Here is a 27,732-nt window from a genome sequence, read left to right on the forward strand (position 1 = left end):
AGTTACCCTTGCTTATCAGACTTTTCAGAAATTGAGTTTTCAAAAACAGGTAAATTGTTTGAGATTAGCCTCACACACAAATATTCCTGTCATATGGGGAAATTTTTCTTCCCAATGCTCTGTTTTGAAAAAAAATAGTGGAATACAACTTTGAAAAAATGTAGATTCCTTACACTTCAAATGTAATTTCAATGTTCCTAATTTTACCATTGTAGCCCTTATAACCAGTTGCCAAAGGAAGCAGCTGAGAATCCAAGAAAATCTTCAGTTTCAAGATAGTGTCTTCTTAGAAGCGGAAAGATAGTAATTTCAAGAACATCAATGCCAAAAGAGGGTAAAAGGCAGTTTCTAAGGCTTAATAAGGTCAATCCTAGCTCCTTCTACCACAGAGACACTGAGGGTTGATATAAGAAGGGAAGGAGGACTTCCCTGGTGGCGCAGTGGTTAAGAATCCGCCTGCCAAGGAAGGGGAGACGGGTTCGAGCCCTGGTCCGGGAAGATCCCAAATGCCGTGGAGCAACTAAGCCCATGCACCACAACTACTGAGCCTGCACACTGCAACTACTGAGCCCGCAGAGCCACAACTACCGAAGCCCACACACTTAGAGCCCGTGCTCCGCAACAAGAGAAGCCACCGCAATGAGAAGCCCACGCACCATAACCAAGAGTAGCCCCCGCTCGCCGTAACTAGAGAAAGCCTGCGCGCAGCAACAAAGACCCAATGCAGCCAAAACTAACTAAATAAATTTATTAAAAAATAATTTTAAAAATTTAAAAAAAGAAGGGAAGGAAGAGGAGGGGGAGGAGAAGTAATAGTAGTAATGATAATAATAAAGCTGTAGCGAGGGCTAGAGTCTACAGATCACACAGCACTTGCAGTGTGGGGTATGATGGAAAGAAGAGGGAGGAATACACCTCATATCTCATTCACCCTCCATTCGCTAGTTCAGCATCCACTGACGATACTTGCCTGAATCGCTTATTACTTTCATGGTTGCTCTTCTCTTTCTTCTTTTGTTCATTTTTCTCCTGGATTATTGGTCTTTTATTTCTTAATCTCTAAGAGCTCTTTAAATATTACAAAGATTATTTCTTCATCTATGACAGATTTGTCTATTTTGTTAATCATAAAAAAATAGTAAAAGAATATATAGCTAATAGTTACAGTAAGAGAAGTGAAATATTGAAAGCTACTAGAGTCAAAAGAAGACCAGAAAATGAGGGGGAGACATTTCACTTTTATGGCTTTGATATTTCCAGGAACTGAGGACAAGAGACCAAATATTGTAACAAAAGATACTCCCACTGCTCTTACCTCTCAGGCTCTCAGGAAATTCCAAGTGTTTTGGGAGCTGTGATCCAGGAATTGCAGACAAATACTAAATACATACAGAAAAAAAATTTATATATATTTGAATATATATGACCAAATATATATTGCTTACAAATCACAATAACGCAAGTAGAGAATTCTAGGTTGGCAGTTTACTTTCAGTATTTTACTATTTTTGTTGAGAAGTCAGTAACCAATTTTATTATTGCTTATTTGAAGGTAACATGTCATTTTTCTTTTGTCTCTACTGTTTGGCACTTTCCCTATGATATCCCTACAATGATGTGGGGTTTTTGTATTTATCCTGTGTGTTTAGAGAGCTCCCTCCATCTATGGTTTGTTGATTTTCAATCTATTTTGGAAAATTCCCAGCCATTCTCTCTTCAAATAGTGCTTCTACCATATTCTCTCTGACATTTCCTGGAACCCCTGCTACATGGATGTTAATTTTTTTCACCATTTCCCATATAACCCTTATGTTCAATTCTTTATTTTCTATCCTTTTGTCTGTCCAGGTTTCAGTCTGGATATTATCTGTTGAGATATCTTTTGGTACACTTCTCTCTTTAGCTGTGTCTAATCTGTAAGCTCATCTATGGAGTTCTTAATTCCAACTACTGTATTTTTCAGTCCCAGAATTTCCATTTGAGTCTTATAATTTCTAGTTCTTTGCTGAAATTCTCTCTCTTTTCATTCAATGTCTTAAACATACTAATCACAGCTTTTGTAAAATAGGACAATTCCAATATTTGGAACTCACGTGTAACTATTTCTATTGTCTGTTTTTACTATTGATTTTAGTCAATTATTGCTTTTATTCTCTGTTTTTTGTTTTGTCTTGTTTTTTTAATTGAATGCCAAACACTGTGTATGAAAAATTGTGACTTAGATGTTCTGGATGTTCTGGTCCCACAGTGAGGTTAAGCTTCTTTTAAAAGTTTTAAACACATCTCCCTCCCTTTTTTATTGTGGCATAATTTACATGCAGGGAAATGTGAAGATCTTAAGTGAATAGTTTGATGAAATTTGACAAATACACATCTATCAAAATATGGCACATTTTATCACTCCTTGGGCCTCTTTCCCAATAAATTCCTCTCCCCACAAAATAAATATTGAGATGAATGTATAAACAAATGCAATAGAGACACAATGGAATACCACGCAGCAATAAAAAGACACATAAACACCTGGGTGAATCACAAAACATTACAGTGAATCAAAGAAGTTGGACAGAAAAGAGTAGCTGCATAATGGTTATATTTATATGAACCTCTAGCAGAGTCAAATCTAATCTATAGTTATAGAAAAGCCCATCAGTATTTGCTTGGGACCAGGTCTGGAGAATAGATATTGACCAAAATGGGCCCTTGGAACTTCTGGGGGTGATGGAAGTGGTCTTTGTCTTGTTTGTGCTAGTGGTTTACACAGGTGAGTATATTTGTCACTAATCAAACTATACACTTAAATGGGCATATTTTATTGTATGTAAATTGTACCTCAATAATGTTGATTTTAAAATGTTACCAGGTTTTCCAGTTGTTCTCAGCTGGAGAATCTTGGTTCTCAGGGACCCAGGGGATGACAGAATTAGGATATTCCAGAAGTGTTCATTTGTTTAGTCTCCTGTTACATATACACCAACCAGAATAATACCAATACAATTACTAAAAATACTTTTGAATTTTTGCATATGTCCTCCCCATTCTTCGTAACAATGGTACTAAATCTGCATTTGGAAGGGTGTATGTAGTCATTAAGGACTATCTATCCTCCCTGTTGGCCCTCATTTAGTCTTATTTCTATTATAAGTAACTAAATATTTAATACTCAACCACCAGTCCTTATGCTGATGTCTCCAAGACATTTTGGTAGACTGAAACTCTGTAATCTGTAGTCTATAAACTTCTGTAATCGATTCTTAAAGATGGGATCATGAGAAGAGCCTTTCTTGAATTCTTAAATGCTGATAACAATTTGTGCCTTTTATATTTCAAAGTCCGTTTTGTTAGATAGTAAACCCTTGACCTTCTTTTCTTGAGAATCTTAAACACATAGCTCCACCTGCATCTGGTATACAATAGTACGGTTGAAAATTCTAATAATCTAGTTATTTCCTCTTTACAGTCCAGTAATTTCACTAGAGTATGTCTTTTTAATGGTTATTTTCAGTCAATATTAGTTATCTGGTGTGCTCTTTCAATACATAATTTCTAATTTCAGGGAAGTGCTTCTAAAACATTTTTAATGTCTTTTTCTTGCCTTGGTTTTCTTATGAACTCCTATTGGTACTCTGTGTGACCTTCTTTACCTATCTTCAGTGTCACTTTTTAATCTTCTAAAAATTTTTGTCTTTCATTTTTTATTAAAAAAATTTTTACACCTTCTATTTCTTTTAAGGCATTATGTTTTATCTGCTCTTATGTTTCTATTTATGATCCTATTTTATTTCTAATTCTTTCCTGAGTTCTGTCATCTTATAATTCTGATTTGATGTTGTTCTTTCATGTTTTATACTATTTCTTAAAAAGCTCATTTTGCAATAAAAAATTACAGTTTTCTTTTATGGGCACGTGTTTCTGGAATGCTCCCATTTTCCATAGGGGTGTTATTCTGCTTATTCTTTTTCCTTATAATTTCATATGGGATTTGGCCTTGATGTTATTATTTTGCTCATTTTCATGTAAAATTCATTTTCCTGAACTTATGGACTAAGGAGTCAGGAAAGCTTTGTTAACTTCACAGATTCATTCTTGTGTTGTTTCTGCATTGTGTTAAAAAGTATGGCAGCTTGATTCCTGGGACTTCCTGGCTCTACTTCCCCTGCCCACCTTGAACTAGACAACCTCCTTTACCTACGGTCCCTATCCTACCCAATTTTGATTCTACTCCCAGCAACTTTTCTTCAGTGTGAGGCCTTGTTCTGGAAGGGATCTCTGGCAAGTTGGTTTTGAGAATTCCTGGGGTGACAGTGACTCAGCCCTTTCAGTCCTGGTGGTTATACTGTGGTTCTCCTGCCCTCGGGTTTATCAGATGCTACCCTACTGCCTCTTTCAAATACTGTACCCTTCCAGATCTTGGAGCTGGTGGTACTTTATGCCCAGGTGCTCGTATTTTGGGGGTTGTGAGGATATCTTGTTACCTAGCTTTGCTGTCAATGTCATCATGCTGTTGTTTTAACATGGGAATTGAAAAACTATGCCGTCACCACTACCTCCCCGGAATCCTTTCCATATATTTTCGTACAGGAGGTATGATGTGGATTACTTGTGTGACCACTAACAGTGCTGTTAAATCCATGTTTTTCCTGACACTTCAGTTGAGAATGTCCCACTTCACATTTTATTGCTTCATGCCACGATGATCCATTTGCTGTTTAAAACCAGGCCTCATCCATTGAAACGATGCTTCATCAAAACCTTTGACATCTCCTGTATTTATTTGACAAACTTGCCTAACTTCAACTCCACAAGTACTCAAGAATTATATCATTCTCAACTGATACCCAATCACGTAGCAATAAATCTTAGTTCAATCTCAGCAACCTGGCCTGGACACTAGTAGCTGACTGGGAAGGCACATTTATAATAAACTGAGATTGACCATTTCAATTCACCCACTCAATAAGGGTTTATGTCAGAACTAAATATATACCAGTTGTCATAATACCAATCTCAAAACCAGAAACATGGGACTTTCCTGGTGGTCCAGTGGTTAAGACTCTGTGCTTCTGTTTTGCTTACCGTTATATCCCCAGAGGTTAACACCATGCGTAAACACCTAATACAACATCACTGAATTTGTTGAATGAATAAATGGGATCCTAGCAGGTTGTTTATATTAAACTCTCTTCAGTGGGGGCTGTTTCAGTACTACCTGTTATTTAAAACAGCAGTTTCATATTGTATGATGCTGGCTTTGTGGAACCACTGATGCCAACTGAATATGCTCCAGCCGCTTCCGAGTGTGGTAAGATGGCTAAGAAGGCTGAGCTGTTGGTACTGGCAGTGCTCAGGCAATCAATCTGGCTGATGTAACAGGCCAGGAGACAGGGCTGTCATAAGATGCAGCCAGGTGTCAGAAACACCACATCTGATCTGGTTCCCAACGTAAGGCGTTGAATTCAGGGAAACTCATAGTCAAAACTAAAGATACTGGTATCTTTAGCTATTGTCCCCCTTTATAATGCAGCTGTGCTGGCTTCTGTAGAGGCCTTTGATTCCTCTTTAAGTCCAGTGTCCAGGAAACCTGGACACTGTGGACACAAGGGCCTCAGCAAGCCCCAATACGGCCTGTGTGAGTAGCCACACATCTGACTGTCCAAGGCAAACAGCAACTGCTGAGACAGGCCAACTGCAGATTCGTAAGAGACGTACACAACATATAAAAGAAAGAAAATAGAAGTTTCAACATGCTCCATAAATAAAAAATTTAGCTTGAAAACAGATGTCCACAATAGGTAGACAAGCTACATGTTTCCTCCTCAAATGATATTATGTGAACATGCCACAATTCATCACAAGCTTTTTTTTTTTTTTTGGCCACGCTGTGTAGCATGCGGGATCTTAGTTCCCCAACCAGGGATCAGGGATTGAACCCGAGCCCCCCGTAGTAGAAGCGTGGAGTCTTAACCACTGGACCGCCAGGGAAGTGCCTGTCACAAACTTTAAATAGAAATAACATAACTGATCAAGATCCCTCAGGCTTCTGAGCCGCTAACCAGCCATCAGGCTGCAGGCACTCACACGCACTCTGGGCCTCCATAACATAAGACCGTGAGTGTGAGAGTCCCTATGGTTCCGGCCTGCTTTATCAATCAGTGAGACTCAGTTTTACTTGACTGTTAAGATACCCATTTCTCTTGACTACATATATAAACAATCTCTCAAAATGCCCAGGAGGAGGCCCTGAAGGCCATGCGGAACCCGCACTAGTCATGACCCTGACCGGACAGCTGTTTTGACTTCTACCTCCGCAAGGGCTCTGTTGATAAGAGCTTCCACGGCGTGGTCACCCTGGTGTCAGTAGGTTCCGTGAACATTACAAGGTTCACGACAATTTACAAGTTTCAGTGCTACCTGCAGTGCGAGCTACAAGGATTAGAACTACCTAGAAGATCTGGCTGTCGGTTAAAATCTTTACCGAAGACTGCTCTTCTGAAAACGTGGAGAGAGCAAGTAAAACAGAGGGAGGGGCAGGGTGATGAGAAGAAGTGAGAAACCAAACTTCTTGAAATTCGTGTTGTAGTGATTTGTTCAACAGTTACCTTGTCCTGGAAGTGCTCTGTTTATGAGGACCATGGAAGTGCTTTTTTCTTTTTTTTTCCTGTGGGAGAAGCGAAGCAATGAGGGAAATGAAAGAGTCCATTTAAGTGCCATATTCACATAAGGCTAATTTGTAAAAGCTCAAAGCAGCTGAATACATTTACAGCCAGCACTGGTCCACAAAACTTCACTTGAGAAGGCTAATTGAGATTCTCCAGGAGAACTCCCGGCCTTCAGTAGTTAAGGGAACGTTTCATTAGCATTCTGAGCCGCCCCCTTTTCTAGAAGGCTAAGTCTGACTCTGCCTGGCCTGGGTTCACAGCTTGTGAATTTCCAACAGAGTCTAATCACTGTCATTGTAAGGCTGCTGATGTGGTTTTGCAGCCCCTTTGCCTTTTTTTTTTTTTTTCCTTTTGGTTTCAAACTAAAGTTGCATTTAACACGATTGCATTAGTTATACAGGAACACTGTTTAAAAAAAAAACAAAAACAGAAATGATGCCCCGCCTCCAGGACTGTAACATACAGGCTGAACTCGCTAATTAAGACACCTCTGTCTCAAACTAGAGGCGTGCTTTCTATAAAAGAGAATCGTTAGAGCTGACGGCTGGAGTTCAGAGACCAGTAAACTCAATAAAATCTTATTTTCTACCATTTTCAACTCTATATAGATGCAGTATTTGAGCAGTTGACTTCTTAACATCAGTGAGAGGATGACACCCATTTGACTATTATTTTTTACTAAAATGACATGTTGTAGGTTCCTCTGTATATTTTTTTAAATGCTTAAAGATGTTGGAGAAATCAGCGTCATGGGAAACTGCATGTTTACTTTAAATATTTAATTAAAAGCCTCTCCCACGAACTAGGAAAAAATTCCTCTCACTGCTATCTTAATATCTATTATTACAGGCTTACAAAGAATCATAGGATAAAACCAAAATAGTACAAAGGTCTCCAGGTATCTGCCATGATTATTATTGATGAGTTTTCATTTGTATGTAAGCAATGACACATACACACACATTTACATACACATATATGTGCATACGTGTATATAACACAACTGCCTAGGCCCAAAGTTTGGCTGAATTATTCCATCTGTACTTTTCACATAAGAAAAAAAAAATCTATAGATTTGCCTCTATCTAAAAGGTAACATCGTTTTCCCAGAAATATTTCATAATTTTTCTAGAGTAAAAGGTAAAATTTCTTACTGCTGTAACATTTAAATAATAAGTATTTTCCTTCTATTGGATTATAACAACATACTTGAATATACTTTTTCCTTTCAATTTCCAACTACTTTTTTTAATGACATTCTGAAGGAAAGCCTATTAGTAAATGAAATTCCACTGACAATTTATTTCAGCCTTTAATATATTTTCTACTAAAAGTCAAGCTGTCAAGACAGAAAAATATTACTGGTTTTGTTATGACAAGAAAACAAGTGAGAATTTTTAATTCACAAAGGATGAACACACAAGACATTGATCTCATTATACATACAGTATTACAACAAGCTGATTAGCTGTGGACTATTAGAACATTCAAGACTTCACATACACACAGGTGTACTTGGAAACAAGAAACACAGGACAATTTTCATCTTTGATATGTCATAACTACCAAGAGAAAGAACATCACTGATTTGAGTCTAATTGTTTTCCTGGCATACAATCACTATATAGGCCAGGCCTAAAGCATACTGTATATTGTTAAGGACATCTTTAGGCAAATATAAACATTCTCATTTGGGAGCTTTTTCTCCCTGCCCAAAACAATGCTTTCCCATTGCTGTCAAGTAGCTTGGTTTGTTATCAATTTAACAAGATCACAACAACAAACATTTTCACCACAAAACTCAGGTGAGAGGTTTTTACGCAGGTCATACAAAAAATATTTGTCCCCAAGAAAAGTAATCTGTAAATTATAGATGCAACCCTAAGAAAAAGAGTCTTGGTTACAAATCATTCACTTTCAAATACTGATGAAGAAATAGAGTGGAGGGGGTGGGAGGAGGTGAAAGGGGATGGGAGGGGATGGGAGGGGATGGGAGGGGATGGGAGGGATGGGAGGGGATGGGGGGATGGGGGGATGGGACGGGTGGGAGGGGGTGAGAAGGGATGGGAGGGGATGGGAGGGGATGGGAGGGGGATGGGAGGGGGATGGGAGGGGGATGGGAGGGGGATGGGAGGGGTGGGAGGGGGTGAGAAGGGATGGGAGGGGGTGGGAGGGGATGGGAGGGGATGGGAGGGGATGGGAGGGATGGGAGGGGATGGGGGGATGGGAGGGGTGGGAGGGGGTGAGAAGGGATGGGAGGGGATGGGAGGGGATGGGAGGGGATGGGAGGGGGATGGGAGGGGGATGGGAGGGATGGGAGGGGGTGAGAAGGGATGGGAGGGATGGGAGGGGATGGGAGGGGATGGGAGGGGATGGGAGGGGGATGGGAGGGGGATGGGAGGGATGGGAGGGGGATGGGAGGGGGATGGGAGGGATGGGAGGGGATGGGGGGATGGGAGGGGTGGGAGGGGATGGGGGGATGGGAGGGGTGGGAGGGGGTGAGAAGGGATGGGAGGGGTGGGAGGGGATGGGAGGGGATGGGAGGGGATGGGAGGGGGATGGGAGGGGGATGGGAGGGATGGGAGGGGGTGAGAAGGGATGGGAGGGATGGGAGGGGATGGGAGGGGATGGGAGGGGATGGGAGGGGATGGGAGGGGGATGGGAGGGGGATGGGAGGGATGGGAGGGGGATGGGAGGGGGATGGGAGGGATGGGAGGGGATGGGGGGATGGGAGGGGTGGGAGGGGGTGAGAAGGGATGGGAGGGGTGGGAGGGGATGGGGGGATGGGAGGGGTGGGAGGGGGTGGGAGGGGATGGGGGGATGGGAGGGGTGAGAAGGGGTGGAAGGGGTGAGAAGGGGTGGGAGGGGTGAGAAGGGGTGGGAGGGGATGGGAAGGGGTGGGTGGCAGAGGCACTGGCATGGCAGGGAGCACAAAAGGTGTGAAACGAGGAAAACATTTGCCACAGGAAGTACTGGATTCAGTTGATTTTTTTTTAAATGAGGTATTATAAGAGTGTGCCAGTAAATGCAAAAACAAAACAAAATTATAAACCAAAATACACATTTCCAATGGAAAAATCTCTAAACCTCTTATAGTTTTCTTTATTCAGATTAGACATTTCATATACAGCAGTTAATCTAGAAAAATACATTTAAAAAAATCTTCAGCAGACCATGCTCTCTGTAACAAAACCTTCCAAACCCTGTTTTATTATACAAACCAATCTACAATAGTAATGTAAAAAGAAATTCTCAAACTTAGCAATGTCACTTTCGACCTGACATCCCTCTAATTTACATATGGGTTTCCACTATTCGTACTGCAGAGTTAGAATTCTGTAATAAATTTTTTCTAATGTATTCTGTACATATTAAATAATCTAAAAGGTTCCTCTTGTAGTGCATTTACCATTTAGCAAGTCTAGTCAGCATTGTTCCAGTACCATTTGCATTACAGTGATTTGCCTGTAAATGTAATTAAAATCTAAAAGTGCACACAGTTAACTTTCTCAAATAACGGCCTATTTCTGGAGGAAACCTAATATTCACGGAGAATTACCAATATCGTGATTAGAAATGAGAGGTTAGAATGTACTCTGAGACTATATAACACAATTATATACATAAGCTAAAGGACAGTGAGTCTTTAGCCTGTATTTACATCAAATAACGTTGGTTTCCACAGGATCATACCAAGAACTCAGTATGGCACTAGGTAGATTAGGATTGTTAGCTACAAGTCAGTGTAGCACAGACAGCCCCAAAATACCCTGAACTGACTTATGCTAAATTAAACTCCAGTATATCACAGTGTTTTAAGTACTATTAGTATGCTGCTGTGCTACTCCGTAAAGACAGCAAGCCTTCATCAAGGGATCGCATCTGGGTTATAATGGGTCCTAGCAATCAGACTGCCACTGCATGCAGAAACCCCGAAAAAAAATACACAGGTTTCAAAACAGATATACTTCGTTTTGTTTAAAATGCCCAGGAGCGTTTTCAAAATAGCTGATAGTAAGTGTTGTTCTATCGAGCGATGAACCTATTGAATCGTGAGAAGAAATTCTATGTTATCCAGTTTGAGGAGAAAAAATGTAGTATTCTTACCAAATTATCCAGTGTATATGACTGGTTAGAATCGCAAGTTTTGATTTTTACTGAAATTCAGAGTATGGAATGCAAACATTCAGGATAAAATTAATTCAAACAGTTCTATCAACTTGCAACAAAGCAGCAAATATGAGGGCCTATCACACATCTGGACTCTCCCATTCCCTTCTGATCCCTCAGAAAAGTGCAAAATCAAAGAGTCACTGCTTGGTCCAAACATAAAATACATCAGGTATAAGGACTTGGAATCTGATGAAATCCGGCTTCTATTCCACAGGTTGTCTTCAGTGAGAGTCAACGTCCGAAGATGGAATTTATCTCGAGAAGAATTAACTCTACAATCTGATTCTGGTAGACGGTATGAACTGCTATGTTGCCAGTCTCCTTCTCTGGCTTTAACAGAGTAGGACCGAACACAATTGCTATACTCTGATACGTCATTCTGTTTTTTTCTCCGTTTTCTATAACTCTAAGAGGAAAAACAAAAATTGTTAAAAGAGAAAATTTTAAAATCGGAGAAATTCTTCAAAAAATATTATAAACAGCTTGCATTTAGAAAAGAGAAATAATGCTCATTTTCCTAAGGTACGTACAAACTACTTAACCAAATAGAATTCAGTCTGAATAGCATGTAAAGCTTTCTTTTGCATAAACACAGCTGAAAGGTATACATATTCTCACAAACTTTAAATGTGTGATATTTCAGTTGAGTTTTAAAAATAAGACATAGACTTGAATACCTATTACAATTCAGGTAACAATGATTCCTCCGCTAGGGTGACAGGGAAAATATCATTAGGGCACAGAGATTAAACTTTGAATTTTACTCATTTTATGCTATTAAAAAAAAAATCTCTCATACTGTGATCACTTATTTTAGTAATCTCATGTTCTTTCTATCAGAAGTTTCAGAGTGACTATGTACTAACTTAGACCTAATTTCCTTGACTTCAAGGTAACTGAATATTCCTCACTTAACCAATCTCATCTTCATCATAATTAACTTTTAGCAACAATTTCTGAACACTTACTACGTGCTAGGCATTATACAAATGCTTCACATATGAAATCTAATTCAATGTATTCTTTATACCAAACTGTTTTACCTACGAGGAACTGGGGCTCAGAGAAGTCATCTTTCTCATGTTACAGACACAGCGAGCAGCAGAGCTGGGCTCTGAACCGAGGTCTGCGTGGCCCTGGCCCCGGGGGTCCTACACCACATCTCATGCCTGTGCACTTCTCCGACCTTCTTTTTCCCCCTAATTACTCCTTCTCCTTTGCGGTGAGACTCTTACCTTTTGAGATGTCTAAACAGAGTCTGCATTGTGTCCTGATTTGGCTTTGGCAACTGTTTGATTAGATCCTTCACAGCAGAGACACGCTGTCTTGGTTCTTGTTCTGAAAAAAGACAATGACTGGAGATTTTGCATGAAACTGAAAGCAGTGACATTATATTGGAATGTGGTATTTGGTAATACACAGTGACACCTGGTGGTTACATTTAAAATTTCTGGAGTAAAACAATCCTTTGAAAAAACTTGTTTAAAATATCAAACAGTGTTGTAGCAGCTACAGAGGGTTTTCAACATCTAGGGAAAAAACTGAGTGGAATTAATTACATACTTACTAATTGCATTAACAAAATCATTAAAATGATTAAATGTAAAGAGAGGTTCTGGTAATTCTCGAAAAAACATTTTCAGTGCTCCAGTGATGACATGAATATCTTCCCATTTACTATCCTTCAAGTCCAATTTCTCATCTGGAAAACAGTAGGAACAGGAAAGTTTTTGAAATTATTTTAAACCAATTCTAACAGTCATCAGTTATTTATTCTGTATATAACAATATATGATCTTACCATGATTGACTGTAAACCTCAGCTTCTGGATCACTGCAAGGTTGCCACTAACTCTATAAATCCCATCAACATCCAACCCTAAGAGACAAATAACAATAATTTTACGTTTAAAGTTCTTGTTGGCTTCTTCTAAAGACGCTTTCATGTTTTAGAATTCTTATTTATTAACATTAACCTAAAATAAAATTACTCTTTTCCTCTAAATGGCTTTTTATAGATGCTTGGCAGTCAGAGAGGGGTGGAGATTCACTCTGAATTGTTTGGTAAACAGCAACAAATCTACTTTATCACGTAGACTGTGGATCACCATCTCAAGGAAATCATCTCAAACTCTAAATACTAGCAATTTAAGATAAACTTCGGCAAACACCTGAAGATAATTCAAAAAGTAAAGGAAGCCAGTAGATAAAATCAGCCCACCCGTTTCTTGGCACGTCATTTGAGAGTGTAAATGTACAGGTGCTCTCTGAATCAAAGTGCTTGTCATATTAAGTGCTTGTAATAAATAAACTTAATACAAGCCAGCAACTAAAATAATGGTTCTATAACAACTGATAATTTGATAGTTATTAATTTCTTTTATACGTGAAACAGAATCATTTGAAATTCACACAGTGAAGCCCCAAAATTCATATATTCATTAAATGATAATGATGCACACACTTCACATTATCTAATGTGCTACTCAGTTAACTTCTAGTAAAGCCAAGTAGCATGGCATCTCTACTGTCAGGCTGAGAGTCAGAGATCTGTGACTAGCATAAATTACATTTTATGCAAATATTTTAATTACACAAGATATTTTTGATGATATACTGATATAAGTTAATGGGACTGCAGTCAAGATACTGTTATTTTAAAAGCTAGTATAAATATTATAAACATGTTAAAATTAACCAAAACAGAAATTAGTTTAAGTCTTCAGAAGTACAGGAAATGACATAGAGGATTTGTCGTCTATTTGCACACTTTAGAGTTGATTTAGCAGTTTGGGAATGTCATCTCATTTTTATTATAAACAGAAGAAACTTCCCCTTAGTAAGTAAACACTATCTCCTCCTGTCTCTTACACTGCTGGATCATTTCTTAATAAACACAGTTTCACAATCACCACGTCCATTTTAAGCAAATGCCAACTCCCAATGGCTTCAAGGAATACAATATGCTGAATCAACCCTAAGTACTGAACATGCAATAGATGACTGCAAAGGCCTTAATTTGAAACAATACAAAAGAAATAAGGTTTTTTTGCAAAAAAGATGCTTTTCTTGACAACTTAGGACTATAAAGAACTTTCGGTTGCAACATTCAAAATCATAAAAATCCTAGGGATTTTGATGGCAAAACAATGGGTAGTGTGCTTAACTTAAAAAAAAAATTCATTTTCTTACCATATTGCTCAACATGTTCGATGCACAATTTCACGAATTTTGGCACGGTGCCATTCTCTCTCTGACACAGATTAGCAAGATTGGCTCCAAATACCTGATCTGAAAGAGATTTCAAGAAATGAGTCACCTTGCTAAACTTTAGTTCACAGAATGGCTAAATGATTCACAGGGCAACAGAAGATACCCCTGCATGCAGACACTTTCACCACAATGCATGTCTGTCTGATCTGCACTCGCCTACCTCTTCCGACTCCAAGCTCCAAGAACACCCTCCTTCATTCCTGCCTGGCTCCCTTCTTACCTTCCCCTCCTGTGCAGAGATCAACCTTCCCCCAAACGGAGCTCCTTCTCACCACTCCTGGTCTCAGCTAAAATGCCACCTCTTTTTAAGAACCCTCTGAACATCCTAAGGCAGTCCAATTCCAGTCACTCTCTGTTTTATCACTATGTCAGATTCTTCACGTAAGTCACCATTATTCTAAATTACCTTGTCTGTCTCTCATCTTTATAGAAGTTTCATGCGGGCAGGGACCCTCTCATTCTTGAATGCCAATAGGTATTCCCAGCACTGAGGCTCAAGTCCACCACTTAGCAAATACTCAAATACTTTTAAAACTATTAAAACATGCCCATCAGATTGGGATTGACATATATACACTAATATGTATAAAATGGATAACTAATAAGAACCTGCTGTATAAAAAAATAAAATTAAATTCAAAAAAAAAAAAAACCACACGCCCATCGTGTACCAACATCTGATTTCACAAAATATATCAAAGTCTGCTCTAGTAATCTTTCAACCCAACAGTTTTGAAATTCCACATTCGTGCTAAATATTCAGGAAAACAAATAAAATACAGTATTTGAAGTGGATGAACAACACCAGGAAGTAGCAAGTTTGTATTTCTCATTGAAAAGGTCTGACGAAGAGCGAGCAGGAGTTTCTATCCATTTATTTGTCAGGCTTTTTTAAAGGCTCTAAGCTCAACATGCTAAATTCATGTGCATTATCTGGGGGTGCCTGTTTACCCTTAACTCTTTAAGGCTGCTAATCTGAATCACTTAATTAGCTGAATTCTTCCTAGAAGTTTTAAATAGCTTTTTAATGAAACTCATTTGTGTACTTTAATCTAGATGCTTTGCATAACAGATGTTTCTGCAATGGTCTTTGTTAGAAACTTCATAATCAAAGACAGCTCTAATATATATGGTATAAATTATGTTACCTTTTCCTATATTTTTATTATGAACAAATGTCTCTGTTTGGAGTGATGTGTTAGAAAATTTTATCTTTGGAATTAAACATGCTTGTAAAAACTAAAGGTATATACAAGTATATGTGATTTTAAAGAATACTTTCCTATTAAGAAAAAATTCTGTTAGTACATTATGGTTCTTATACATGAAAATAAAATGTAAAAATTAGTTAGAAAAAAACACTTCATCCTAATTTTAAAATTACCTTAAATGAGAACTGAAGGCAAACAATCAAGAATAAAATTGTATATTATTTTTTCTTTCTTTCTACAGCTAGTGATTATTTGAAATTTCTTCTGATCTGTGCATCTCAAAACTAAAAATCTGTCATTCTGAAAATCTGCCACGCCGTCCCATCACATCCATGTAGCTCCTCTGGTACAGGGTTTCTAAAAAGCTAATTTGGTATTTATGTCTGTTCGATGCTTTAGTTAAAATAAACTCTTCATGTGCATTAAAAAATTAATTTTAATTACTCAAATGTATTTTAATCACTGAACCTGATAACTTTATGAATAAAGAATGAGACATTTTTACTGTTTGGAAAATTTTCAGCTTTTAATGTAAAATATCTTATTTCTGATTTGGGCCAAAGTTCATTATTATAAACATCACTTCTACTTACCTTTTTTTTTTTTTTTTTTTTGCCACTATACAAAACTTTATTGTTTTGGTAGGACTGTATTTCACTTTATTTTTTTTTTTATTAGTTTCTTCTTTATAACAAAGTGAATCAGTCATACATATACATCTGTTCCCACATCCCTTCCCTCTTGCATCTCCCTCCCTCCCACTCTCCCTATCCCACCCCTCCAGGCGGTCACAAAGCACCGAGCTCATCTCCCTGTGCTCTGCTGCTGCTTCCCACTAGCTATCTACCTTACGTTTGGTACTGTATATATGTCCATGCCGCTCTTTCGCTTTGTCACAGCTTACGCTTCCCCCTCCCCATATCCTCAAGTCCATTCTCAGTAGGTCTGTGTCTTTATTCCTGTTTTACCCCTAGGTTTTTCATGACATTTTTTTTTCTTAAATTCCATATATATGTGTTAGCATACGGTATTTGTCTTTCTCTTTCTCACTTACTTCACTCTGTATGACAGACTCTAGGTCTATCCACCTCATTACAAATAGCTCAGTTTCGTTTCTTTTTATGGCTGAGTAATATTCCATTGTATATATGTGCCACATCTTCTTTATCCATTCATCCGATGATGGACACTTAGGTTGTTTCCACCTCTGGGCTATTGTAAATAGAGCTGCAATGAACATTTTGGTACATGTCTCTTTTTGAATTATGGTTTTCTCAGGGTATATGCCTAGTAGTGGGATTGCTGGGTCATATGGTAGTTCTATTTTTAGTTTTTTAAGGAACCTCCATACTGTTCTCCATAGCGGCTGTACCAATTCACATTCCCACCAGCAGTGCAAGAGTGTTCCCTTTTCTCCACAGCCTCTCCAGCTACCTACCTTTAATATAACCTTTTTCACGAACAGCTTGCAAAGTGGGGCGTCGTGTAAGAAATTTCTTTAAGTTTTTCTTGGTTTTCTTCTGTTCTGAAGAATCTATGCTAGATACTTTCATGGCTTAAGACAGATAGATATTAAGCATTTTATAAAATAAAGGCTTTTTTGATGAAAATTTTTCCACCTAGTACTCAAAACATATTAATCTCATATATAAAAAAATCACAGTATATAAATTCAGTTTTTCTAACTTTAATACGGTTTAAGAGTAACACATGAAGAATCAAAAACTAACACAATTTCAAAGTGACAAACCAAATGAAACATTTCATTTTTATCACTAAACACTGACCGCAAACTGTGCCTTCTTTAGTATATGTGCCAAGACATTTGTAAGTCATTCTAATTTATATTCATTATTTCACAAATGATATAGTCTTGGGACTCTCCATCAGGTTTAGACGGTAAAATGACCAGCAAAAAATAAAGTAACCAACCCATAAAACATAAACAAAATCCCTACCCTTCCCGATCCTCACTGAACTAGGAGTCAGGGGATATATATGTATACATATCCATCACAATTATTTGTACTCCAAGCTAAGACTCATCATAATTATCTCTACTCTGAGCTAAGGATGGGACCACCTGGATTTCCACATTGCCTGCAGACCTTATTTCTCTTTGGGTTACAATAATAAAAATTGAGAAAGTAAATTTCTTGAAAATAACCATATTTGAAGAAAGTTGAGAGCACAAACAATATATGAGTGAAGAATTAAAACAATAAAAGTTTCGTGGTTTACACTATTATACAGTGACAGTGTCAGTAATAGGCCTAAACTTCATTAAGAATGTGGGAGAAAAACAGGAGAACTGATTTTCTAATCATTCAGTTAATGTGAAGACCAAAAATTTCTCAGTTAAATGTGGATTTGTTAAAATAGATTTAAGCAGGTTCAAGTCACGGGTAATGGCCTATTTAAAGCACATAATTCACAAGAGGCCTGTGTTAGAAAATGCAATCCTTGGGAATTCCCTGGCGGTCCCGTGGTTAGGACTCCATGCTTCCCCTGCAGGGGGCACGGGTTCCATCTAAGATCCCACATGCAGCATGGAGTGGCCAAAAAAAAAGATGGTTAAAAGAAAAAAAAAAAAAAGGAAAGAAAATGAAATCCTTACAACTGCTGGCGTTTCTGTGGTCCTGTATACATAATATGTGGTCTGGAGATTAAATGCACAGACATATCCCAGTCTAGAGGCGGCTGCCTGGCATCCAATAGGGAACTATGGTACATATCCTGTGACTTCTGACTTCTTAATGTAGAAGGGTCTATCTAGAGTCTTAAACAGTAATTATATATTTTCCAATCAATAAAGTTCAGCTTCCTAGAGACCTCAACATAAGCGCATTCTGTTGTGCGCATTTGTTCCTCTTGAAAGGGTATCATAATATCTTAAAATTAATATGATGCCATCGGGGTGCATACGATTAGGCTGAAAAATGATGATGAGTTGGGCTTCCCTGGTGGCGCAGTGGTTGAGAGTCCGCCTGCCAATGCAGGGGACATGGGTTCGTGCCCCGGTCCGGGAAGATCCCACATGCCGCGGAGCAGCTGGGCCCGTGAGCCATGGCCGCTGAGCCTGCACGTCTGGAGCCTGTGCTCCGCAACGGGAGAGGCCACAACAGTGAGAGGCCCATGTACCGCAAAAAACAAACAAACAAACAAACAAAAAATGATGATGAGTTAATGAGGAGAGAGAACACTGAACCACTGAGACTGCAGCTCCTGAATCTTAGAAGTCTTGTAACACTGGAGAGTCCACTCAGCTTTTATATATTTACTCTAAACCTTTGCTAAGAGAATAAGCTCACTCAAACCACTAGCAACATAGGGAAAGAAAACTTACAACGCAATTTCTTCAGATCCTTATGGTCCTTTTCTTTATCGTGCTTTTCTATTCCTGGTGAATCCAGTAAATCCTCCTCAATCGCTTCATCGGGTTCTACTGTCTGTTGGTTAGAGATTTTCCAAACACATATTACTTTTGCTATTACTTTAGATGTAATTCTCAGAATGATCAGTAATCAACTCTTCCAAATGATTTTAGGGAACCAATTAGTACATAAGATATATGATTTAGATATTTGATAAATCTTTAAAAATACTCTTCCCCCCACACCCATTGATGGCATTAACTGAATTTCGATAAAGAAAAAATTACTGATAATTCACAAGGATAATGCGCTTGTATTGATGGTGATGCTATCTTGCCTCATTTTGATCAAGTGACAAGTAATAACAGTTAAAAGGTTGGGCTATAATCTGTGGTGATAGAACGGGATGATGGTACATTGTTGATAATAAGACAGATAAAGCTAACTAGCAATGGTACCTTAACTGCTTCACACCAACAATCTTTTAAAATTGCACTTTGTGTCAATAGTTAATTGACATTACTCATTACTCACAGACCTACGGATATCAGGAATTGAAAGAAATCCTAGAACTCATTTACAGCCTAACTATGGTCACTTTTACAAGTTAAAAAGGGGACTGAATTCTTAAAGCTAAAAACATTGCTCTGCCTTTTACTCTGAGGTCCCTTCTCCACCCAGAGTTTATTTTTGTGCACAGTGTAAGGAAAGGCTCCAGTTCTTCTTGGACATCCAGCTCACCCAGCACATGCTCTACCTGGCACAGAGTGTCCAAAGGTACGTGGGTCTGTCTCCAGGCTCTTTATTCTGTTCCACAGGTCTTTATATCTATCCCATTATGGATACACAGCTTTATAAGGTCCTGACATATGCTACAGCAAGTCTTCTTCAAAGGTGTCTTGCATATTCTTAGCCCTTTGCATTTCTATATGAATTTTAGAATAAGTTTGTCAAGTTCCACCACAAAACCTACTGGGATTTTGAATGAGACTCAAAAATCTCAAACCTACAAATTTATAAGTCATTTGGAAGAATATTATATCTTTACATAATTGAATTTTTTAATCCATGAACATGATATACTTCTCATTTGTTTTTGTCAATGTCTCTTAATAAAAAAAAGTTTTGTAATCTTGCCCATCTCTTTGCCCTCAGTATCTTTTGCCACTTTGTAAACAGTACACATTTAAAATTTTTAGAGTCAATTATATGTTCCTCTCTTTTCAGTTGGCTTATTCCCTGAACGCTTAGGCCTTAATTTAAAAAGCCACTTTCTCTGCAAGGCCTCCCTTGATCCCTACACTAGGTTAGCCCCTACTTAATCAGAGTTTGTATATGTTCATTATATTAACTGTTCAGTTGTCTGTCCTCAGTAATCTTCTGTCTTTGATTGTAAGCTCCATGCATAAAGATGCAGCATCCGGTTGCACGCTGCTATACCCCAGTGCGTAAGGCACTCACATGTGTGTGAGATGGATGCAGCCACCCTTGCTTTCAAGGGGTAGCGAGCACATTACAGTGACTAGACCTGCAAGCCCGTACTGGGTAGAGTAGGAGGTACATTTGAAAAGACAGACTGGGCTCAGGTTGTTGAATTCTAATAGGAGTCACGTAAGGTTTCTGTGCAGGGGAGGATTACAAAAGTGACATCAGGAAGTTTCATACAGTAGCGGCATTAACAATGCATTGGTGGGGGATGAGATGAAATAAGGAAAACTGTTTAGGAGGTTACTCTTAATATCAACATTTAAAGGCCTGTCCATGGTTTCAGGAATAAATGGAAAGAAATGGACAAGGTTCAGAAATATCACACAGTATTACAAACCGCAAAGGAAGAATTCACATCTAGGTTGGTAAATACTTTGCTAGAAGAGGTAAAAGTTGGAGGCAGAAGAGTTAAAGAATACTCAGATTCCAAATCTGGGTGATTTGAACTGGGTGAATCATAAAATTATGGAGCTTAAAAGGATAGTTGGAGACAATCCAGTGCAATCTCTCTATTTTCTCTAAGTAGAAAAACTGAGACCCACAGAAGGTAAACACCTTGATACAATCACAAACCTTATTAATAATGAAGCATCACCTATAAAGTCTCTGAAAGACATCTCCATCTCTACTAAAGCCAGTGATTCCCAAACTTTTTTTGTCTCCATTTAGTTTAAAACCTGCATTACATGCTCCCGTAAGTATTCACTTTCATTTCACTTCTGTCACTGATACATGATCCTTAACCAGGAACCAAGTCCCCATATGGTGAGGGGGGAAGAGTACAGTCTAAGAAAGTACAGCTTCTAGTTGTTTATTACTGCTCTTACAAACACAGCTTCAGAATATAAATGCGAGGTTCTTTTTGGTTGTAATACACATGAGAAGAAATTTTCCAGGAACATGAGGGTACTCTGAGTAGAAAGGTCACTAGGAAAGAAAAAGTACAAATGACAAGACGACAGCTTCATGTATCTCACCATTTTGCTCAGGATCTGTTTCCACCAAATAGGATGATTTCCAAAGCATTCACTCCATGAATAAATACTACATACTAGGCACAGTTAGACTGTCCCTGCCTCCTGAGCTATTTTCTTTTTGAACCAATGCCTCATGTGAAAGTTACGTGAAATCTACTGGTGGCAAAATCCTATAAATGACGATGTTAAATCACTCATCAGTCCCTGGGAACTGCTAAACTAATCACTATCTTTCCTACCTCTGTCAAAATATGATTTTTAAAAAGTATTTTTTAAATATAAATTGTAAACTATATATATAATAACCAGTTAGAAAGCCAAAAAACAAAAAGAACACAAGAAAAACAGCTCTAAAGTTAAAAAAAAATTTACCTGAGTCAAACACATACCTGATTACTGATGGTGCTACTAAGAGCTTTAAACCACTCATTGATAACTGCGTCATTGTCAGACTGAATCAGCAGTTCTGTTCCTTGACGGGTTTTCAGCTTTAGAGATAAGAAGGGAAAAAAAAAGTATGGTTAGTGCTTTCAATGAAGTAAATACATACATTTAATTCAAAGTCTACAAAACCACCAGAAGATTGGATGCCATATATTATATTAATAGTGGAATGGTTACAGTACTCCACAGGGATGGAATTATCTTTTATTTTAGTATAAAAGAATACCAGCTGGATAATTTTACAAAACATGACGTTTTTCTCACAGTAAATTCTCAATGAAAATCTAATAATTTAGGATCCCAAACTCCATCACACAAACAACATAAAACTTGCTGGAATCTAGAATACTTTATCATTAAAAAAATAAGTTCAAGTACCTATGCTGTGCATTTTAAATGAGAATTGAAACATGATTTGTTAAGAAATAAAATCTATAATATTTTAACATAAATTTGAGAATTTCTCTCTCTGGTTAAAAAAAATATATAGAAAAAGAGACTATACAAGAGTTAGACTTTCAATATTGAGTATTTAATAGGAAATTATAATGACTTGGTACAAAGAGAGGGCACAGACAATAAACATCACAACCCTTCTAGACAGAAACATCACTAAATTGTCAAATCATGAACTAACTAAAGTAAGGACACGATATATGATTCTATATGAATGCAATAACCCATTTATGTATGATCTTCTGGGTTCAGAGTTTCTCACACCTGACTGAGGAAGAATTTTGAGGTATTTATAGAAATCATTCCTTCTATTTTCTGTTTGGTAAGTGTCTGATTTTCTTTTTTCCTAGAGGAACATATGGCAATGTTTCCCAAACAACATTCTGAGATATATTCCTCAAACAGCTCCTGAAGTAATGTTTTAAAAGGCATTCCTCAAAAAAATAAAGAACTCATTATGTGATGTTAATTTGGGAAATGCTGGATTGGAAAGAGCTAAACAAGACTCTCTCCTTCAAGACTTCTCAGAGTTTTGCTATTCCAGGGTGCACCGTGACTTCCTAACAGAGGAATAAAATATATACTATTTCCCAAATTTATTTGACCATGGGAACTTCTTCATTCTGGAATGAAACAAGGCTACCTCAGGTAACAGTAACTTCCTTTCCTGCATTTCTTCTAGAGAGTGGGCCAAGATACTCTGTTAGAGGGTCTCACTTTGTAAAAATAAGGAAAAACATGCAGTCTCTTTGCTTGAAAAGAAAATTTAATAATCTAGCGGGGGAATAATTTACAGATGATGAAAGCTCCAGGTACATGAGAACAAATGCTATGTTAAAAGCATAAAGCAGCAGCACCTGTGCTGTGGTGATGTTTCTTGTGGGTCCTGGAAGAGAGGGAACATTTGACAAGGAGAGACTAGCAGCTGCTGGTATTAAAGGCAGATCCATCAGGAGTGAAAACCATCAAGACAGGAAAACCCGGGTTCCACTTGGGAAATATCAACTATTCTAATCTGCCTAGACGACAAGTAGGAAAGACCTGAGACAGGAGAGATTCTTTGCAAAGACGGTCCGAGCACCCTCTGCTCTCTGCGTACGCAGCCCTGTGCAGTGTGGCTGCCCCTCCACCAGCAGGGGGACTGTGCTTTAAGCCACAGAACACACTGCTGTTTGACTCTTACATCCGGTCCCCAAGAAGCCTTGCGGCTCCCACTCTGGCCCCCCTGGAACCCTGACATGTGAAGAAGCCTGGGGTCACCTCCTTGAGGAGGAGAGATGGTGAGCGGGATCCCAGCCAACAGCTGGCACCAACCCGGAGGGGGAACTAGGCCATCCAGCCCCGGTCAAGCCACTGGATGACTGAAGCTGGGTGACCGGTCCCGGGTGGGACCAGAAGAACCATTCAGCTCCGCACAGGCCAAACCAAACAAGCAAAACGGTTCTTTCCTCAGGCTACTAAGTCTGGGGATGGTCTGTTAGGCAGAAATAAGTAACTGATACAGGATCATGTATTACTGCGGAGGGCTTTTAATGACAAATAGGAAGGTTTTAATTTGTTTTTTAATATTAGATTTGGTAGGCAAAAGGAACCACACCCTTTTATTGTTGCTGAGGAAAGGCACGACTTGTGGAACAAAGGCTTGTAATACATCTTCGGAGATCCAGTGACTTATGCAAATGAAGCCAGATCTTTACACCAGTTTTTTTCCTTAAATTATGATACAAAGTAACTTAATGACTAACTTTGCCTTAACTAGTCACACTGAAAGACCATTTCCCGAAATAACTCAAAACAGAACATGATGTTACCATGGTTAAGAATGTGGATTATACTTAGAGAATAATTTATTACCTCAAATACATTCTTTTTGCTGGATTTATCCTTTGAAGCCATCTCAATCGTTGCCCCCTTAAGGTCCACCGTGAACTCTGGTTTGGACTGATTACTCCCAAACTTCGTTTTAGAAAAAAGGAAAAACCTTTATGTTATATTCATGTACATGTGTGTATCCAAAAAGAATAAGGCCAACTTTATATTGTTAACAATAAATCAAAAAGGTGGTCACCTCAAATTCCTCTTCTTTTTGTATTATAAAATAACAATTCCTACTTTAAATTGAAATTGAAAAATGTAAGACATGATTATATATAGTTCATAGAAAAGGAAACAAAATGGCTCAACCTCCATCATTATAAGAAAAATACAAAATAAAGCCATAGTAAAATCTTTTTTCACCCATTAGTGCAAAAGCAACAAAAAAAGTTCAATGAAAAACTGCATTGGTGAGGCTACAGAGTAATAGGCCCTCATTTGCAAGTAGGATATAGATTGGAACTCCTAGAGAAGAAAAATTGCTCATACTATATTTACAAATTTATAAACACATGTATCCTTTGGCTTAGCAATTCTATTTTTTGGAATTTATTCTAAACTATCTATGACTAGGTAAAATGATGTGTTCAAAAGGCAATATTCTTATATATGTATAAATAATATCTGGCAGAAAAACAAGTTCTTTTCCACCTAATAAATATTCTCTAAACCTGATTTTGTGCTTTCAAGGGTTATTTTCTTATCAACTATTTATGTTGTCAACAACTAACAATAACTTGTAAAAACAAAATCCTAAGGCCCATGTTCTTCTATTCAGCCTTTGTTAGAAATAAAAACTAGAGCCAGGTGCTCTAAAGCCTCAGCAATTTAATGAAGAACCATGAACAGAAGAGGAAAACAGTTGACATGGGTGGTTTGAGAAGAAGCAGCACTTAGCTATTATATTTTGTTAACCAGATAAGGAAAAGATTAGAAAATATCAGAAAATTTATGTTAAATATAGACCTACTCTGTATCTTGCCATCATAATTTAAATATCTGTTTAGTCTGTTAACTGAGAATAGAAAATAGCATTCCTATGTTAATGTAGGGTTTGGGGGTTTTAAAATCTTCAAGGGCTGATGAATTGTAATCTTTAAGGTCATAAAGACTTGTTACAGGAAATTTCATTTGCTAAAATATTTTCAAATTATGTTTGTCATTGGAAATGGATCTTACCCCCCAATCTTGTGATAACTTATCGCCATTCATAACATTAATGACTACTTCGTAGTTTCACATTTAATAAATGGTTTGACTTCATCTGTTCCCGTTTACTTCATCTTTTCAGTGTGGACTTAAATAATATACTTGTTATAACTAAACAAAACTTAGGATATTATATGGAATTTATTAGTGGAATCAAAACAAAATTTAGGGTAATTCATGTAATTTTATTAGTGGTATCATAATAAAATTCACAACAAAAATTTCAACAATTCTACAAAGCCTTTGCCTTCCTTAGTACCTTTTGTTATTCAAAAGACATGTTATTAATCATAAAGCTATGATGGGCATAGATAACTTTCTGAGAAAATTTGATATATCTCAAAAGTCACAAAACTTAAATGGATACATTTAACAAAATGATAGAAATCAACTTAATTTAACTTGTCATCATGACATGCTCTGTAGATAGTTAGCTATAAGGTAAGATATAAGTAGCCAACCAAATAAGTTATAGCAACCAAATACAAATATCAATACAATCACATGACATGGAATGCTATAAAAATGCTTCAATGTGGTTGGCAAAATTTTGGGTTTGTTATCCATTATTTCTTAAAATCTAGTCCTGCTTTTCTCTACTGTAATCATCGCTCCAATGCATTCATGGCAAAGAAAACAGAACTACCGTGGCAACGGACATGCAACAAGAACACATACAGTGACAGCGGACACAGGAGCAGATTTTACATATGCGACAGCAGGCCGGCGGCTGACAGAGTGTGTCCAAGAAGAAAGCAGCGAGAGCAGGAGCTCAGAGACTGAGCCCTGCCGGCAGAATGACTTGATGGGAAAAGGGAAGAAAATGACGATGTCATTACAGTGCACAATGGCAAAATGACGCACAAGAGAAAACCATAACGGAACCAGAGAGGACACAAACAGGGCTCTGTAAGCAGGGGACACAAGCCAAGCTGCATCTCCAAAGTATTTTTCAAAGGCCCTAGAATTTATCTCAGAGCATTTTCTGACTTCTGAGTTTATTCTATAAATTCATGTTTTATTTTTAAGATGAATGCTTTATACAACTTACTTTAAGCTAACTTGTTCTCCCATATACTCACAATGGAAGCCTTGGGGGGATGGAGAGGAGTCCCTGAGCCCCTCCGATGGCCTGCGGGCCTTGTCCTCTGGTCCCTGTCTGCGTCGTCTCTCGGGAGAGGCCCTGCCACCCAGCTTGCCCCCCCGCTTCCTCTAGGACAGTGGATCTCAACCAGAGGCGATTCTGCCACCTGGCAATGTCTGGAGATGCTTTCAGTTGGAGGTGGGGTGCTGCTGTTACCTGCTGAACCCCCTGATGCATAAGACAGTCCCCACAACAAAGTATTATCTGGTCCAAAGAAGCCACTGTTTTTAGAAATTCGAAAGCATTGTATAAATGAATTTGAACAACTACCAATATCTGTGGGGTGACATCTGAAATACTCAAGGAATATGAGTATTTAAATCTGCAAGGAACACAGTGTATGTCGTGTCGTCTTGTGACTGTGCACGTGCTGGTCCCCCTGTTACAGTGTAAGATCTGAAGACGGAGGTCACGTTACTCACTTCTGAACCCCCAAGCCTAACACCAGACCCAGAACAGAGCAGGCTTTTATGTCTGCTGAACAAATGAGGTGAAGGAAGTAAGAAAAGGGAAAGTATACTTTAAGTTACTGATATAACAACCCGGGAGATAACTAATATTTTCCGGAAAACAAGTGACGTCTACCTATCCCGAGGAGAAGGAAAGGCTCGCTGGCTTCTGGATGATACAGCATTGGTGTAAAATTATCTTACAGTGGAGCTGCGTGTGGCATATGCACATTTCATTTACTCAGTTTTTACTACCCATGAAACCAAAAATAAACAAAAAGCATGAATGGTTTTCTAAAAACAGAGCTTCAAATTGTATGGATGATTTTGCTCAGCATCCCCTCGATGAGTATATGCCCTGGAGTAGACTGTAAGATTTGAACTGGCTATTTCTTCCAGTGGATCTCGGTATAGGTTTTTGCACCAAGTGTGAAACTAATCTGTAAAGAACCATACTTCTCCAGCGTGGCCCTGGAACAAACCATCTGAACCCAACTGAAGGAAAAGCAATCTCTTCTAACATCAAAAGAAAAAACTGGCTCTGCGAGACACTGACTTCTCACAGCATCTTCCTGAGAGAAACTCAAAGGAAATTTTCACTACAGGTGATTTTTGTCCTTTGGGCTTACGTGTTAGCCTCAGGTTAGGTGTGATGTCACTGTATAAACAGGATAACATTTTACCTACGAAAGATCTAGCTGGTGACCGAGCAGGGAAACAAAGTTAGGATTCTTTCAAACCCTTTTTGAACAATCCTAATTACAGAGTTAATTAAGAAGCATCTTGCATATTTCATCAATTTTTAATACTCATGAGTGTTGTATATGCCAAAATATACTTACACACTTTTTATTTGAATAATCGTACTAGCTTTTACTTAGGCCACTTAAATTAGTTTTCGTTCCCTTAATATGTACATATGGGAAGAAAAAGCAAGGCAGTTTGAGATTTTATAATTAGCCATAAAATAAAAATTAAGAATTGACTGTATAACCAAGCA

General features: G+C 38.2%; 1 protein-coding gene across 7 annotated transcripts in view; it reads right to left on the reverse strand.

The window, feature by feature from the left end:
- Positions 1–11,063: 11,063 nt before the first annotated feature.
- The window catches only part of ARHGAP12 (Rho GTPase activating protein 12), a gene marked incomplete at both ends in the record, with an annotated part of 92,073 nt that continues 75,404 nt past the window's right edge, over positions 11,064–27,732 (reverse strand). For 6 of the 7 annotated variants that reach the window (XM_079701272.1, XM_079701270.1, XM_079701271.1 and 3 more), the window contains 9 exons: positions 11,064–11,238; positions 12,068–12,170; positions 12,400–12,534; positions 12,634–12,711; positions 14,025–14,123; positions 16,755–16,871; positions 18,663–18,765; positions 21,545–21,643; positions 23,910–24,011. In XM_079701272.1, the coding sequence (XP_079557398.1) occupies positions 11,064–11,238; positions 12,068–12,170; positions 12,400–12,534; positions 12,634–12,711; positions 14,025–14,123; positions 16,755–16,871; positions 18,663–18,765; positions 21,545–21,643; positions 23,910–24,011 (1,011 nt within the window). Of the gene's footprint in view, positions 11,239–12,067; positions 12,171–12,399; positions 12,535–12,633; positions 12,712–14,024; positions 14,124–16,754; positions 16,872–18,662; positions 18,766–21,540; positions 21,644–23,909; positions 24,012–27,732 lie in introns of all 7 variants that reach the window. The other variant, XM_079701268.1, reaches the window with a different exon arrangement.

The sequence above is a fragment of the Hyperoodon ampullatus genome (assembly GCF_949752795.1).
Source record: "Hyperoodon ampullatus genome assembly, chromosome: 3".
Classification (NCBI taxonomy): domain Eukaryota; kingdom Metazoa; phylum Chordata; class Mammalia; order Artiodactyla; family Ziphiidae; genus Hyperoodon; species Hyperoodon ampullatus.